The 13,852-nt window shown below is 38.0% G+C and overlaps 1 protein-coding gene across 2 annotated transcripts in view; it reads right to left on the bottom strand.

The window, feature by feature from the left end:
- The window catches only part of adgb (androglobin), an 89,521-nt gene that overhangs the window by 38,220 nt on the left and 37,449 nt on the right, over positions 1-13,852 (bottom strand). For both annotated transcript variants that reach the window (XM_066700861.1, XM_066700869.1), the window contains exons 14-19: positions 13,531-13,573; positions 10,236-10,383; positions 9,471-9,534; positions 4,157-4,270; positions 3,333-3,459; positions 2,192-2,333 (exon numbers count right to left, since the gene is read on the bottom strand). In XM_066700861.1, the coding sequence (XP_066556958.1) occupies positions 2,192-2,333; positions 3,333-3,459; positions 4,157-4,270; positions 9,471-9,534; positions 10,236-10,383; positions 13,531-13,573 (638 nt within the window). The remainder of the gene's footprint in view (positions 1-2,191; positions 2,334-3,332; positions 3,460-4,156; positions 4,271-9,470; positions 9,535-10,235; positions 10,384-13,530; positions 13,574-13,852) is intronic.

Below are 13,852 nucleotides of genomic sequence, written 5' to 3'. Positions count from 1 at the left end.
ACATGCCACAGGTTAACAATCAGTCCAGTCAAACCCTAAGAGAGATCAGGATAAATGAGGAGGAGGTACTAAAGGGACTAGCAGAATTAAAAACAAACAAATCACCTGGGCCAGATGGTATATTTCCAACAGTACTTAAAGAAATGAGGGAAATTATTTATAGGCTGCTAACTCAAATATTCCAAATGACACTTAGAACAGGGGATGTGCCAACTGACTGGAAGACAGCAAATGTCATACCAATCCACAAGAAAGGGGACAAAACTGAGCCAGGAAATTACAGGCCAATCAGTCTAACCTGCATCACGTGTAAAATGTTGGAAAAAAAATATTACACAGAATTATTGGAGAGAGTCAACATGAGTTTGGACAGAGGCAGATCATGTCTTACTAATTTATTAGAATTTTTTGAACATGCAACTGCAGCTGTAGATCATGTGAAAGCATATGATATGATATACTTAGATTTCCAGAAAGCTTTTGATAAGGTTCCACACCAAAGACTGATCCTCAAATTGGAAGCTGTAGCATTCAGGGTAATGTAAGTAGATGGATTATGAACTGGTTGATGTATAGGAAACAAAGGGTGTCGATTAGAGGAGTTGCTTCTAACTGGAGTGAGGTTGTTAGTGGAGATCCACAGGGATCAGTATTAGGGCCTGTGCTTTATATAATGTATATTAATGATCTGGACTCTGGTATAGTTAGCAAACTTGTCAAATTTGCAGATACTAAAATAGGTGTCTCAGCAGATACAATCTCGGCAGCACAGGCTATTCAAAGGGACATACATAATATTCAGTTGTGGGCCGACACCTGGCAGAAGAAATTAAATGTGGACAAGTGCAAGGTATTACATGCAGGTAACAAAAATGTCCACTATAATTACACTATGGGAGGAACAGAACTAGATGAAGTAACGCATGAGAAAGACCTAGGAGTCTATGTGGACTCCTCACTTTCTCCATTCAAACAATGTTGGGCAGCAATAAAAAAGGCAAACAGAATGATAGGGTATATTGTCAAAAGTGTAGAATTGAGAACAAGGGCAGTGATGTTCAGACTGTACAATGCACTAGTTAGAGCTCATCTGGATACTGTGTACAGTTCTGGGCTCCACACTTCAAGAAAGATATCGCTGCTCTAGAGGCAGTTCAGAGGAGAGCAACCAGACTTAGTCCAGGTCTGAAGGGAATGTCCTACTGAGAGACTGAGCGACCTGAACCTTTTCACCCTGGAACAGAGGAGACTACGTGGGGACTTGATCCAAGTCTTCAAAATCATGAAAGGCATCGACCACATCAAACCAGAGGAGCTTTTCCAGGTCAGCAGGGACACACAGACCCGGGCACACTAATGGAAATTGGGCTTCAAGGCATTCAAAACGGAAAACAGGAGACACTTCTTCACACAGAGAGTCGTCACAATCTGGAACAAACTCCCCAGCGATGTGGTTGAAGCTAAAAATTTGGGAACATTTAAAAATAGACTGGATAGGATCCTTGAACCACTCCATTATTAATGGACACCAAATGATCATGACTGGTTGAATGGCCTGCTCTCGTTTGTAAACTTTCTTATGTTCTTCTTATAATATGGCTTACTATAATGAACTCTATTTATTACCCAGAATAATGTTAGCTGTATATTTTCCTAACCTCTGAATCTAGGTTTCTTGCTTCTAGGACACAAATTAATTTATAGAAACTTTGGCATCTGTTTGAAGCTGACACTCATACTCTCTTTCACCATATGTTCTTTGTTTAATGTGGATCTCAATTTTATATTTGGAAAATAGATTATCAGAGATCTAATGTGTTGCCTCATAACACAATATTGTTTCTACTTTGCAAGACATTCCAAGACATAGAGATGAAAACAGATTAATTTGCATTTTTTTTTAAACTGCACTTCCAAAAATGGACAAAATGCACAAGCAACATGGCAAATGTAATAAATAAATAAAAAAGTAAACTGACACATAAGTAATGATAAATCTCCTTCTTTTTCAAAAATTGTCATTAGGATTGGACTGAAAAAACAACTGTACATTTCACCTGAAAATACATGTGTCTTTAATATGCCTTAATGGTCACTACTTGAGGATCAAGGTTGGATGCGAAGAACAAACCATGCATAACTATGCTGTTGTAACATCATTGAAATGTATGTTAGCAGCTTTGTCTCTTACCCAGTGGGAAGCACCAGCAATGTTGCTTTTGTGGCAAAAGTATGAATCTGTAGAATAGTAGGCTGAGCTGACAGGACTTTCCAGGAAAAAGGTTCAGCGATGAGGAGTCCAGGCTGTGGCATACTGCTGTCCTTCTGACTCTCTGAGAACCCACACACCAAATATGAAACAATATGCCACTGATTAGATTTCTCTTCAACATCATATTCAATTAACTGTGTATGTGTGATACCAAAGAAAAGAATAAGAGTATAGTAGGAAGACGATTTTAGCTGTGTGCTGAAGTATGAAGATCAATTATCAGCTAAATTACATTCATAGTTTAATTTCTTAACTTATAAACTGAAAAAAACAATATATACAACAAACAATATAACAATATACAACATGAATTCACAGCAACAACACAGATTTTCACAGCCAAATAAGACTTTTTAATCTTATAAATGATTTTTAAATATCAAATAATAAAACTTAATTGAAAAGTTGTGTCCCCACTAGAAGAGCCCTATGTCATGCTTTTGAACCTAATTTTCTGTTACACACATACTATATTTCCATGTTCTTGTTTGAAAACTGTAACATGATGTAAGATAACAATGATGGCCTTCTGACAGATTGCAGCTGGTTAATCATTAACACAAGTAAATACCTAGACATGCCATGTTTCACTATTTATACACTCAAATAACTTCCTTATTTCCTGGTGTGAAGGGGGTACAGAATATCCGATGATCATCAATTCAATCATTGGTGTAAATTATTCTGATATATGAAAAGATATTGAAGTAAGTAAGAAAAACTCTGAAATGTTTGAGAGATAAGCACAGTCTACCCCTTTCCTTTATATTATGGAAGTGCTTAATTAAGATCCCTGTTACATTCTGAACACCTTATTTTAATTATTGTTTAACCTATTATAATTGAAATGTGCTAACCTGTAACGTAATAACAAAGCTAAAGATTTTTTTCAAAGATCCACAAATAAAGGAGAAAGAAAAACAGGTTGGTTCTGAAAAACACTATGCCTGCTGTGCTTTACAAAGCAGACAATTCAACATTAGCTCTCTTGCTGTATTCGTAGATGTTTTGTTTTTTTCTTCTTCTAATGACTATGAATGGAGAGGGGATAATAACAAACCTTTACACATTTCCTTGCTGTCATATTCAGCCTCTCCCCAGTGTACCAATGCAGAGAAGCTTATTAAGATTTCTGCTGGCTTCAAGTTGTCCACAAACAGGAAGTGAGACCCTTTTTCATCTGGTGCCTGAAAACATTACCTGAGTTATTAATCAAGAAAGCTTATGTTTTCTTTTAAGACAGAATACATCTAATAAGAAGCAGGGAGGTGTCTGGGGAAATCCTAAAGACAGTTAAATGTCCATTAAAGTATTGGCAGCAGCTCTGTTTGTCCCTGGAGATTATTTGACACCTATCACAAGAATGATAAAATTACTACTACAATGAGTTCTGAATAACAGCTCAAATGAAAAAAAAATAATAATCACTAATCCATGAAACAATTTTTTCTGGTATTTTCCACGTTATGCATACATATATATTTTACTCCCAGAATCTGGTAAAACATTTGTTTTTGATGCTGAATACCTAAAAATTACAATAAAAATAAGCTTTCCAGAGCTTACATTAAAGACTGCATTTCAACTAGATATACCCCAGGTAGAGGTCTGTAATTTCAGGACTTGTTGTAAATAAGACTTGTTAACTTGCTTTTTTGTAGCTATAGATTAATGCATATTATACCCAAGAAGTATTTACTTTGGTAAAATGACAATTAGGAATAAATATACAACATGAGAAGGAAAGATTAAAAAAAAAACATAACTGACATTTATATGTATTTATATGCACTTCCTTCAGTATATCGTACTAAAGTAGGTTAAATGTGGCGATATATTTGCTTTAATTAGCCTTTTCAGGGACAATGTCAGGCCGATACCCACCTGTGTGCCAGCTGCTGAAGCAGACACTTGCTGCTTGGAAGGCGTGCTGGTGGCATTCGCAGAAGGAGCGCTGGATGACACCACAGTAGATGATCCTTTTGCTGAAACCAGATTCTGATGGGGAACAACAAAGTTCTCTTAACTTTCTAACAGAAGATGCCAAATTGCACCAATCCAAACCGCTTGAAATTTAAAATTAGCTGCTGTCTGTCCCAACAAATCTGAAATGTTTAAAATCCAACTAAACCGCAGTAGGTGTGTTTACTAGAAAACATTCAGAAGAGTCAACAGCTTGTTAAAATAATGTATTATATATCAGTGTACTTTTCTGTTCTGTTTTGGAATATTTCCTATCACCTCACCCACGGCACATACAAGATGGGAGTGGGGCATAACAAAGGAAAATGAAGAGATTATTCTGCATTCTGTTCAATGCTAATGACAGAAGATCTGTGGGAGTAACTTGGAGTTCGTTACTTCTCCTAACCCACGTGTGAAGAAGAAAAGAAGCTGCCTACAACTAAGTGAAACGATTTAATGAGCTCAATGAAAATGAGACAAAGTTCAAGATCAAATCATTATTTATTTCAGCATACAATGAAACACTAGATTAATATCACAGCTATCCTTGTGATTCAGAATTTCAATTTGAAATGATGTTCTTATATGATGGAGAAACCTACAAAGTGGATATTAGAAGGTGCACTGAGAAGATGTAATTTGCATTTAGCATACAAATTGTGTGGGGGGGAAGTGCTGACAGGATATATTCAGATAAAAAAATTATTTAGGAGAAACATAGAAAATAACTGCAGTACAGAAACTCAAGTGCAGAGTTCTGCAGTTGCATGTCAGTGGTATATGGAACAGATCCCCCGGTGCCTGTGAAAGAACGCTGCATAAATAAAACTACGGAACAGCGCTGAACAGATGTAAGCACAAAAATAACCCATTGTTACTACATACCACATCAGCAAATACAGTCAAGCATTATTTTGCTTTCACTCCCCGGGAAGAATAAGATGTTTTTACAAATGTATTTAAGACTGCAAAAAATAAAAACTCTTCCATATATACAGTGAGAGAAAAAAGTATTTGATCCCCTGCTGATTTTGTACGTTTGCCCACTGACAAAGAAATGATCAGTCTATAATTTTAATGGTAGGTGTATTTTAACTGTGAGAGACAGAATAACAGCAAAAAAATCCAGAAAAACGCATTTCAAAAAAGTTATACATTGGTTTGCATGTTAATGAGGGAAATAAGTATTTGATCCCCTATCAATCAGCAAGATTTCTGGCTCCCAGGTGTCTTTTATACAGGTAACGAGCTGAGATTAGGAGCACTCTCTTAAAGGGAGAGCTCCTAATCTCAGCTCGTTACCTGTATAAGAGACACCTGTCCACAGAAGCAATCAATCAATCAGATTCCAAACTCTCCACCATTGCCAAGACCAAAGAGCTGTCCAAGGATGTCAGGGACAAGATTGTAGACTTACACAAGGCTGGAATGGGCTACAAGACCATCGCCAAGCAGCTTGGTGAGAAGGTGACAACAGTTGGTGCGATTATTCGCAAATGGAAGAAACACAAAATAACTGTCAGTCTCCCTCGGTCTGGGGCTCCATGCAAGATCTCACCTCGTGGAGTTTCAATGATCATGAGAACGGTGAGGAATCAGCCCAGAACTACACGGGAGGATCTTGTTAATGATCTCAAGGCAGCTGGGACCATAGTCACCAAGAAAACAATTGGTAACACACTACGCCGTGAAGGACTGAAATCCTGCAGCACCCGCAAGGTCCCCCTGCTCAAGAAAGCACATGTACAGGCCCGTCTGAAGTTTGCCAATGAACATCTGAATGATTCAGAGGAGAACTGGGTGAAAGTGTTGTGGTCAGATGAGACCAAAATCGAGCTCTTTGGCATCAACTCAACTCGCCATGTTTGGAGGAGGAGGAATGACCCCAAGAACACCATCCCCACCGTCAAACATGGAGGTGGAAACATTATGCTTTGGGGGTGTTTTTCTGCTAAGGGGACAGGACAACTGCACCGCATCAAAGGGACGATGGACGGGGCCATGTACCGTCAAATCTTGGGTGAGAACCTCCTTCCCTCAGCCAGGGCATTGAAAATGGGTCGTGGATGGGTATTCCAGCATGACAATGACCCAAAACACACAGCCAAGGCAACAAAGGAGTGGCTCAAGAAGAAGCACATTAAGGTCCTGGAGTCTCCAGACCTTAATCCCATAGAAAATCTGTGGAGGGAGCTGAAGGTTCGAGTTCCCAAACGTCAGCATCGAAACCTTAATGACTTGGAGAGGATCTGCAAAGAGGAGTGGGACAAAATCCCTCCTGAGATGTGTGCAAACCTGGTGGCCAACTACAAGAAACATCTGACCTCTTTGATTGCCAGCAAGGGCTTTGCCACCAAGTACTAAGTCGAAGGGGTCAAATACTTATTTCCCTCATTAACATGCAAATCAATTTATAACTTTTTTGAAATGCATTTTTCTGGATTTTTTTGCTGTTATTCTATCTCTCACTGTTAAAATACACCTACCATTAAAATTATAGACTGATCATTTCTTTGTCAGTGGGCAAACGTACAAAATCAGCAGGGGATCAAATACTTTTTCCCCCACTGTAACTTTGTAGGCCTCACTATATAGAATCATTAGATTGTATACAGGGACACTTCAGAGTGACACTGAAAATAACATAATTAATAAAACCTGTAAAATGAAACATAATTTGTCCCAAAAACAAGTAAGCAGATTCAAGTCATAAACTTTGAAAAGTTTATGTTAAATAATTTCATTGTGCTGATCTTATTTTATATATGTAATTCAATATCACTTTAGACATTTCCCACCAATGTTACTATATGGACATTTCCTTCAACATAACCATATATCTTTCAATATCACTGCAGTCACATCCTTTAATATTACTATAGAAAAGACACCCTCTTCAACTTCAAGATTACCGTAGATACCTCCTTCAGTACTGCTATTGCCACTCCATCCAATATTGCTGTAGAAACCGATTCCGATATTACTGTATACATTTGCTTTAGTATTATTCATGAATAGCAACCCTTTCAGCTGAGAAAGGTGGCACATGCTTAACTTGACATGGAAAATGAGAGGGTTTATGACAAAATTGCTCTACAGAAGCTTCATGAAACTAGGGGGGAAAAGTCACTGTGAGCATCTGCTGCCATTGGATTCAGATCCCGAAAGTCAGATGACAGGGGCTCAAAAACAGGTGTTATCCAGCTGTTGTTCTGAGCTGGGAGGCATTTCACTTTGGAATCCAGGACGGTGCAGCTTTACAGGAGCTCTGCGCATCCCTTGTGGTGGACTTACAAAGTGATGAAGATCCTTAACAATAATGTCTTGGACACCCAGGACAACAGCAGACCTGACTGCAGGACTGCTCTTGTGAAAAAAGAGAGAGACTGGATGCTGTGGAAAGAATCCTTTTATTATTAATTAATTCATAATAATAATATCTTGTATTAAATAGCTCCTTTCATCCCAAAGATTGCCAAAGCACTTTACAATTAGAAGGGGACATACTTCATCAACCACTGAAAGGTAACCCCCACCTGGACACTGGAGTTAACACCCCTATTAAAGGGGGTCCATGGGATCTCTAATGATCACAGGGAGTCAGTTACTTGATTTAAATTCTCATCCAAAAGATGAATTAAATAGTCTCAACTGTCTACAAAGCTCATACTTGTTGGGGACTTTGATGCTAGAGCCATTAAGTATGCTGGACTATGCATCTCATATGAAATCTCATTGCTTAAGAGTGTGTGAGTCAACACTAGAGTCTTCATCTCAGCAAATGTGAGGACCACCACCAACACTATATTCCGTCAGAAAAATAAATTCAAGACTTCAGGTAAGCATTCCCTATTTGAGGCATGGCAAGTTGAAGATTATGTCATGATGCAGCTCTCAGTGATGTCCTTCTTAGAAAGGCATGCATGGACTTGAACTGAAGGTCTGCCGAGCATTTATCATTAGATCCAACCTGGGCATTCAACCTCTCCACAAACACTGGAAGGTGGTGGCCTTTGAAACAATATATTTTTAGAAACTTTAAAAATAGATTTTGTTTTTGCACCTACCCTATTTACCATCTTATTGACACGTCTCCTCAATCATGACCTGTGTGACATATCCTGTAGCATCGGAAATCCAATACTGGTGTGATGCACTGCTCCTTAATCTTAGCCGCCTTCAGGCTAAGACTATAATCTCCACCACCACTGAGACTGATTTACAATACAACTAGTGACACTGTGGCTCTCCATAAGAACAACCTTTGAAGGAAAACTTAATAACTACATGTGACTATCATGTGAAAGTGACTACATGTGAAAATCAGTCTAACCAAGGCACTGCACAAACCCCACCTATGCCTACGGCTGTCCTCTTGAGAATACCAAACGTTCCTGTTGCATGGTGAGTCACATATCCCTATCTGCCAATACATAATCCATACATCTCTTGAAGACAGTGGATATTGCAGCTTTTCTTGTACATGTTCGTTTAGTAGTTTGCAGTGCATTTCCTTACACCAAAATGCACCATCAAAGCAATCATGAAAATATCCAACACCTTGATGGCCATCTTAGATATAGTTGTAGTGAAACAAAAAATCTGATTTCTTCCAAATGCTGGTCTACTGAGCAGTTGTTATGCCAGCATTACTGGGTGACATACAGAAGACGCTTTAGGATCACTGAGCATTTCAATGGTTGATGTGTCATCTTCATGCTCTACATTCACTGGCAGGACCTTTTGTCCAATGATTCCTACTGAGACAGTCATGCGCAATGCATGGAGGATACTTGTCTCCCAAGCAGGCTGTTCAATGGCAGCAGTTGATGGCCAATGGATATGGTACAAGAACAGCTTTGACCGTTACACTGGGGTTGACTGTGAAAGAAAATTATTTGGAAACATTTTGGAAATTAGTGAGCAAAGCTCCCCCTGATCTGAACCCCCATCCCCGTGATTTCAGTGAATTTGTGTGAAGATGCAGTTCATAAGCCACATGCAAACTCACAAGAGCTAATCTTGCAAAAGCAATTTAGACCATTTAGACATAAAGGGCCTGAATAAGTAAATTACAATGAAAATAATTTAAATATCAGTAATAAAATAATCACAAAGAAGTATTTGCATTAATTTCCCATACATCTGAGACTAAGCAGGCATTTAAAAAAATCAAACCGTATTCTCATATCTGTACCTTACTGAAATCTGACAATACAAATAAATACATTACCTTAAACTCAGATTTCTGGAATTGATGCGGGTACGTATTTGGTTTGTGAAAAACTAGCAACGTCCTAAAAACAAGACAAAATAACACAACAATATTTTATAAACGTATAATGTATAAATGTATATATACATTAATCTGAACTGCAAACTATTTAAAATTAATTCAACAACACAACAAAATTAATAACAAATCATGTTGCCCTGCTGAAATCAATTTTCCACTGGACAAATTGCTTAACCAAATTAATTTATGATTGAGGCAGTTTGTAACAGATGGATTATTAGATTTAATGAGCGATATAGTTAAAGTAATGAATAGTCTTATGGTTATATTTGTGTTATTCTGCATCACAATCTTTGTTAACACAGAAAAATCACAACTCTATGGGAAATGTAACCTTAACCTCATTCCAACCCAAAGCCTAGTATTAACCATCTACATTTAACAGTTTAGAAGTTCACAAATGTATATAAGAATTTAAGTAGCTCCATCTGAAATTAACTGAAAACAAAGTTGTTTTTCTGGATTTAGCTGAAATAAGAACCAATAATCTTCTACAAGCCTTGTAAGACCTATTGAGAATAAATATAATTCAATTTTACCTCGTCCACGATTTGCCAACAGATTAAAGTCTGGACAATAAAATGGCAGTTGATATTTTTTGCTCAAAGACACATGTCAAGGAAAAAATGCTTCATTTAGTGGGCCAAGTATAAAAATAATCAAGTGAGGGCTTGGGAAGGCAACACTTAAATGCTTTCTTACTGGAAGCACTTGCAGAAATCCTCAAAGTCAATCCATGTCTCCTGGAGGATGGGCTTCACTGAAACTATCTCCTCCTGAGATTGCAGCATCCCTGGGCTAGATGCCGTGTCTGGTTCTGTCACACAAGCTACACCAGAGGCACCTTGACCTGGGAGGATTAACACATAAGTTTATTAACAGAAAATGCAACACAAACAGAGAGGCCATGTATGATTCAATTTAAGCCAACTTCTTTCTTTAAAAGGTTAATTACATTTCACCTAATGGTCAAAACTGATAATGATTTTGTGTGAGGAGTACTCATTTGGTCACATATTCCAATACAATACTTTTTTGTTTTGTTTTTCTAATGCATGACAGTGCTGATGTATGTATTGCTTGCCAAATATTGACTACCATTAAGGAATCAGACTTTAAACCTCCTACATTCCCAAGAACCTGGGGAATATGCTTGAGCTGTGGAAAGAACACATATTTCTGGCCTGCTGTTGATAAGTGATTTATAAACAATGAGGATTTTCTTTAATACATTTTTTTTTTTACTGAGATGTAGGATGCAAGATTATAGTAAGAAAAGAAGAAAAGTACACTCCATTAGAATACTCTGCTAGAAACTGGCAGACAAAACTAAGTATACTATGAAAGGAGGTATCGCAGTAAACTCACAGAGTGGAAATGCATGAACTTTTCATAAACAAAATGCAACTGAGTTTATATTACTGACTTTACTTAAGAAGTACATCAGAACAATCTCATTCCACAAAATTCCAACAGGGTTAAGATTTTTTTTTTTTTAAAGCATATCAGGATGTGTGCTCTCATTTTTTCAATCCAAGTCTGATTCCAAAAGAGTTTACTAAACTCTTGAATAAGCACAAAAGTCATGAGAAAAAAATCACTTGCTTCCGTAACACCTGAAGGCCGATTTATACTTCTGCGTAGCGACGCAGAGCAGGGGTTTGTGGGTAAGACGCGCCGACGTCACTCCTCCGAGATCAACAGCGCGTCTGTGCGTCTCTGCGTCCTGCGCGTCAGGCAGCGCTGATTGGCTGAGCAGGACATCCTGAGAGCCTTGAAAACGCAGCTCCTCATCCGCGACGCGCGTCTGTGCGGAACAGTGTTCTGCGTCTCGAACTGCGCAATGTGTTAATATGATTCACATTGCATCCCTCGAAATGCGCACGTATTTCGTGCTTGGCAATTTTGGACGAAAGGTCAAATGTACTTTGCTTTCTGTGGACGGAATGAACAATTAGCATCAGGATCAAACAGTGACTGATCAAGACCCGGGTTTGCAACGAGAACAGGATTGAATTACAAAGGAAAGTTAGAAACTCGCTGAGCCGATCAGACGAGAGCTTTATCAAATACAATACATAATTAACATGATTATAAATCTTTCACAATTGCTAATTTGATTACAAAGCCCATATTGTCGGCTATATTTATGGTATTATTCAGTGGGCTGTAGTTTCTCACAGGAACCGCGGGTCTGGCGGTGGGAGAAGAAGGTGTTTACAGCTCATTCATCGTGAGGAGTTTAGCAGCAGAAACGCCAATGCAGGAGAAATTCACGCAGACGTGTGTGTGCATGTTCTGGTGTTAAGTCTCTAGCCAACTATAGCAAGACAATAGAGATCTGCACATACAGGATGCGGTTTGTATTTTTGTGTGCGTGTAGTTTCTGTAACACGTCATTAACAGTACGTGTTAATTTACATCCATCCAATCGTAGGTGCCCCATAGAAAGCGGGTTTTCTCTGTAATGGCGCTGTGTCAGTGCGACACTGCCCCCTATGGACGCGTCTCTGTCAGTGCGAGTGTGCGAGACGCAGACGCAGAAGTGTAAACCAGCCTTTAGGAATATTACCATCATGCATGTAAAGATACTGACACAGTACACATACAGTACAATTATATACATTGAGCCAGTTTAATATAAACCTAAAGCTTATCAACCATATATATATATATAAAACATTCAGGAGACACTCAAAATATCAGTCTTACTCAATGTCTGTGATACAAATTAAAAAATAATTAAATAAATCAGTCTACCATTCTGCACATCAGTTGTATTCTCTTGAAGAGAAATCTGCTTAAGTGTAAAACAAGCAAGTACATAAACAATACCAAAGTAAGATGATGGAAGCCTGATAACTGAAACACAGCAAAGCAATGTTCATGCCTTAAGTTGCAGGTGTTACTTAGCAACAACACCCATGCACCCATAGAAGTACTGCAGTGAAAGCTAATGAGCTTGGATTGAACATCATAGCAATATGATCTGTAACCCTTTACACATGAGTTGTAAATGAACAATTTGAGAGCAAGGCCTTGACCATCAGCAGAATTGTATTTCCGGGAAAACTGAAGTAAAAACATAGAAACAGTGATCTTTGAAATTCAAGTTACATCTTGAAGAGTTTCTTCCATCCTTCTTTCAAACACATTGACCATATTTCTGCTGAATTGCTAGAACACATAGTACTTTACACTAGGGGCAGCATTCATAAGGATATGATTTCCATGAAGCTATTTATGTAACACTAATAAAAACAATACTTTTGCATAGCTGGGTCTCCTACCCTAAGTGTGTATATGTTGTGTTTGTGGGTTTGTTTTTGTATGTGAGTTCCTCCTCCCAAAATGAATAATGCATCTGAACAAACCAGCAAATCAAAAGTGTGAATCCAGCTGTGCTTTTGAGCTTTGCAAATCATGAAATTAAGAAACTACATATTATGACCAGGCTATGACTGTTGGGAAATCAAAACAAAGAAACCTAAGACTTTGGTGTATAGCTGATTACCAGTATTGTGAAAGCAGTATCTTGCTGGATACAGAAACGTATGTGCATTAATTATTAAAGCAATTTTAACTCTGTTTTGAATAGATGAAGTAATTGATGCCTAGTGTATGCTTATATGTAAAATCCATGTAGTGGGTAAAAGAAAAACTAAAGCAAAGACCATATATTTACATGACAAGTACTGTTATCTTTTAAGAAGGTTATGCAAACCTGCCAATTCACTGTATCTGGAAAAAATTACATTTCATTTTTTTGTGTTTGTTTGGTTATCTAAATGCCACTGTATCATAAAACGGGGGTACAAAAAAAAGCAACAAAAAACAAAAACTGCATGCAATAATTTACCCAGCAATAGATTTGGTTTGCATTACATTAGTAAACAGACCTGACTCATTTTGCATCTTAACAGTGAATCACATAAGCAGGTATTGAGGATGATTTTTGTATGAGCAGCACAAGGTGACTGAATTTATCATCCCTTACCACCACTGAGACTGTCTTCTTTCTTCTTGTCTCCTGTTGATACCTAAAAAAGAGCAGGGCATAAAGTGGACATGAATTGTGGGAGCTGTTCCTGAAGGGCAAAGACATCACAGCAACACTCAAAAGTAATGATGGCCTGAGGACCACTAGGGGGCCAGCTGTGGAGTAGAGGTGTGCAGCAGGAGCACACCTACACAATCCTTCCTTTGAAACATCTTTTAAAACAAGTTGTTGAGTCTAACTTATCTGCATTAAAAATATATTTAAGGAATACAAGGAAACAAATGATGGCTGCTGCTGATCCTACTACAATGAACACTGA

The sequence above is a fragment of the Amia ocellicauda genome, chromosome 1 (assembly GCF_036373705.1).
Source record: "Amia ocellicauda isolate fAmiCal2 chromosome 1, fAmiCal2.hap1, whole genome shotgun sequence".
NCBI lineage: Eukaryota > Metazoa > Chordata > Actinopteri > Amiiformes > Amiidae > Amia > Amia ocellicauda.
The sequence above is the reverse complement of the archived record's forward strand: the minus strand, read 5'-3'. Positions and strand labels throughout refer to the sequence as shown.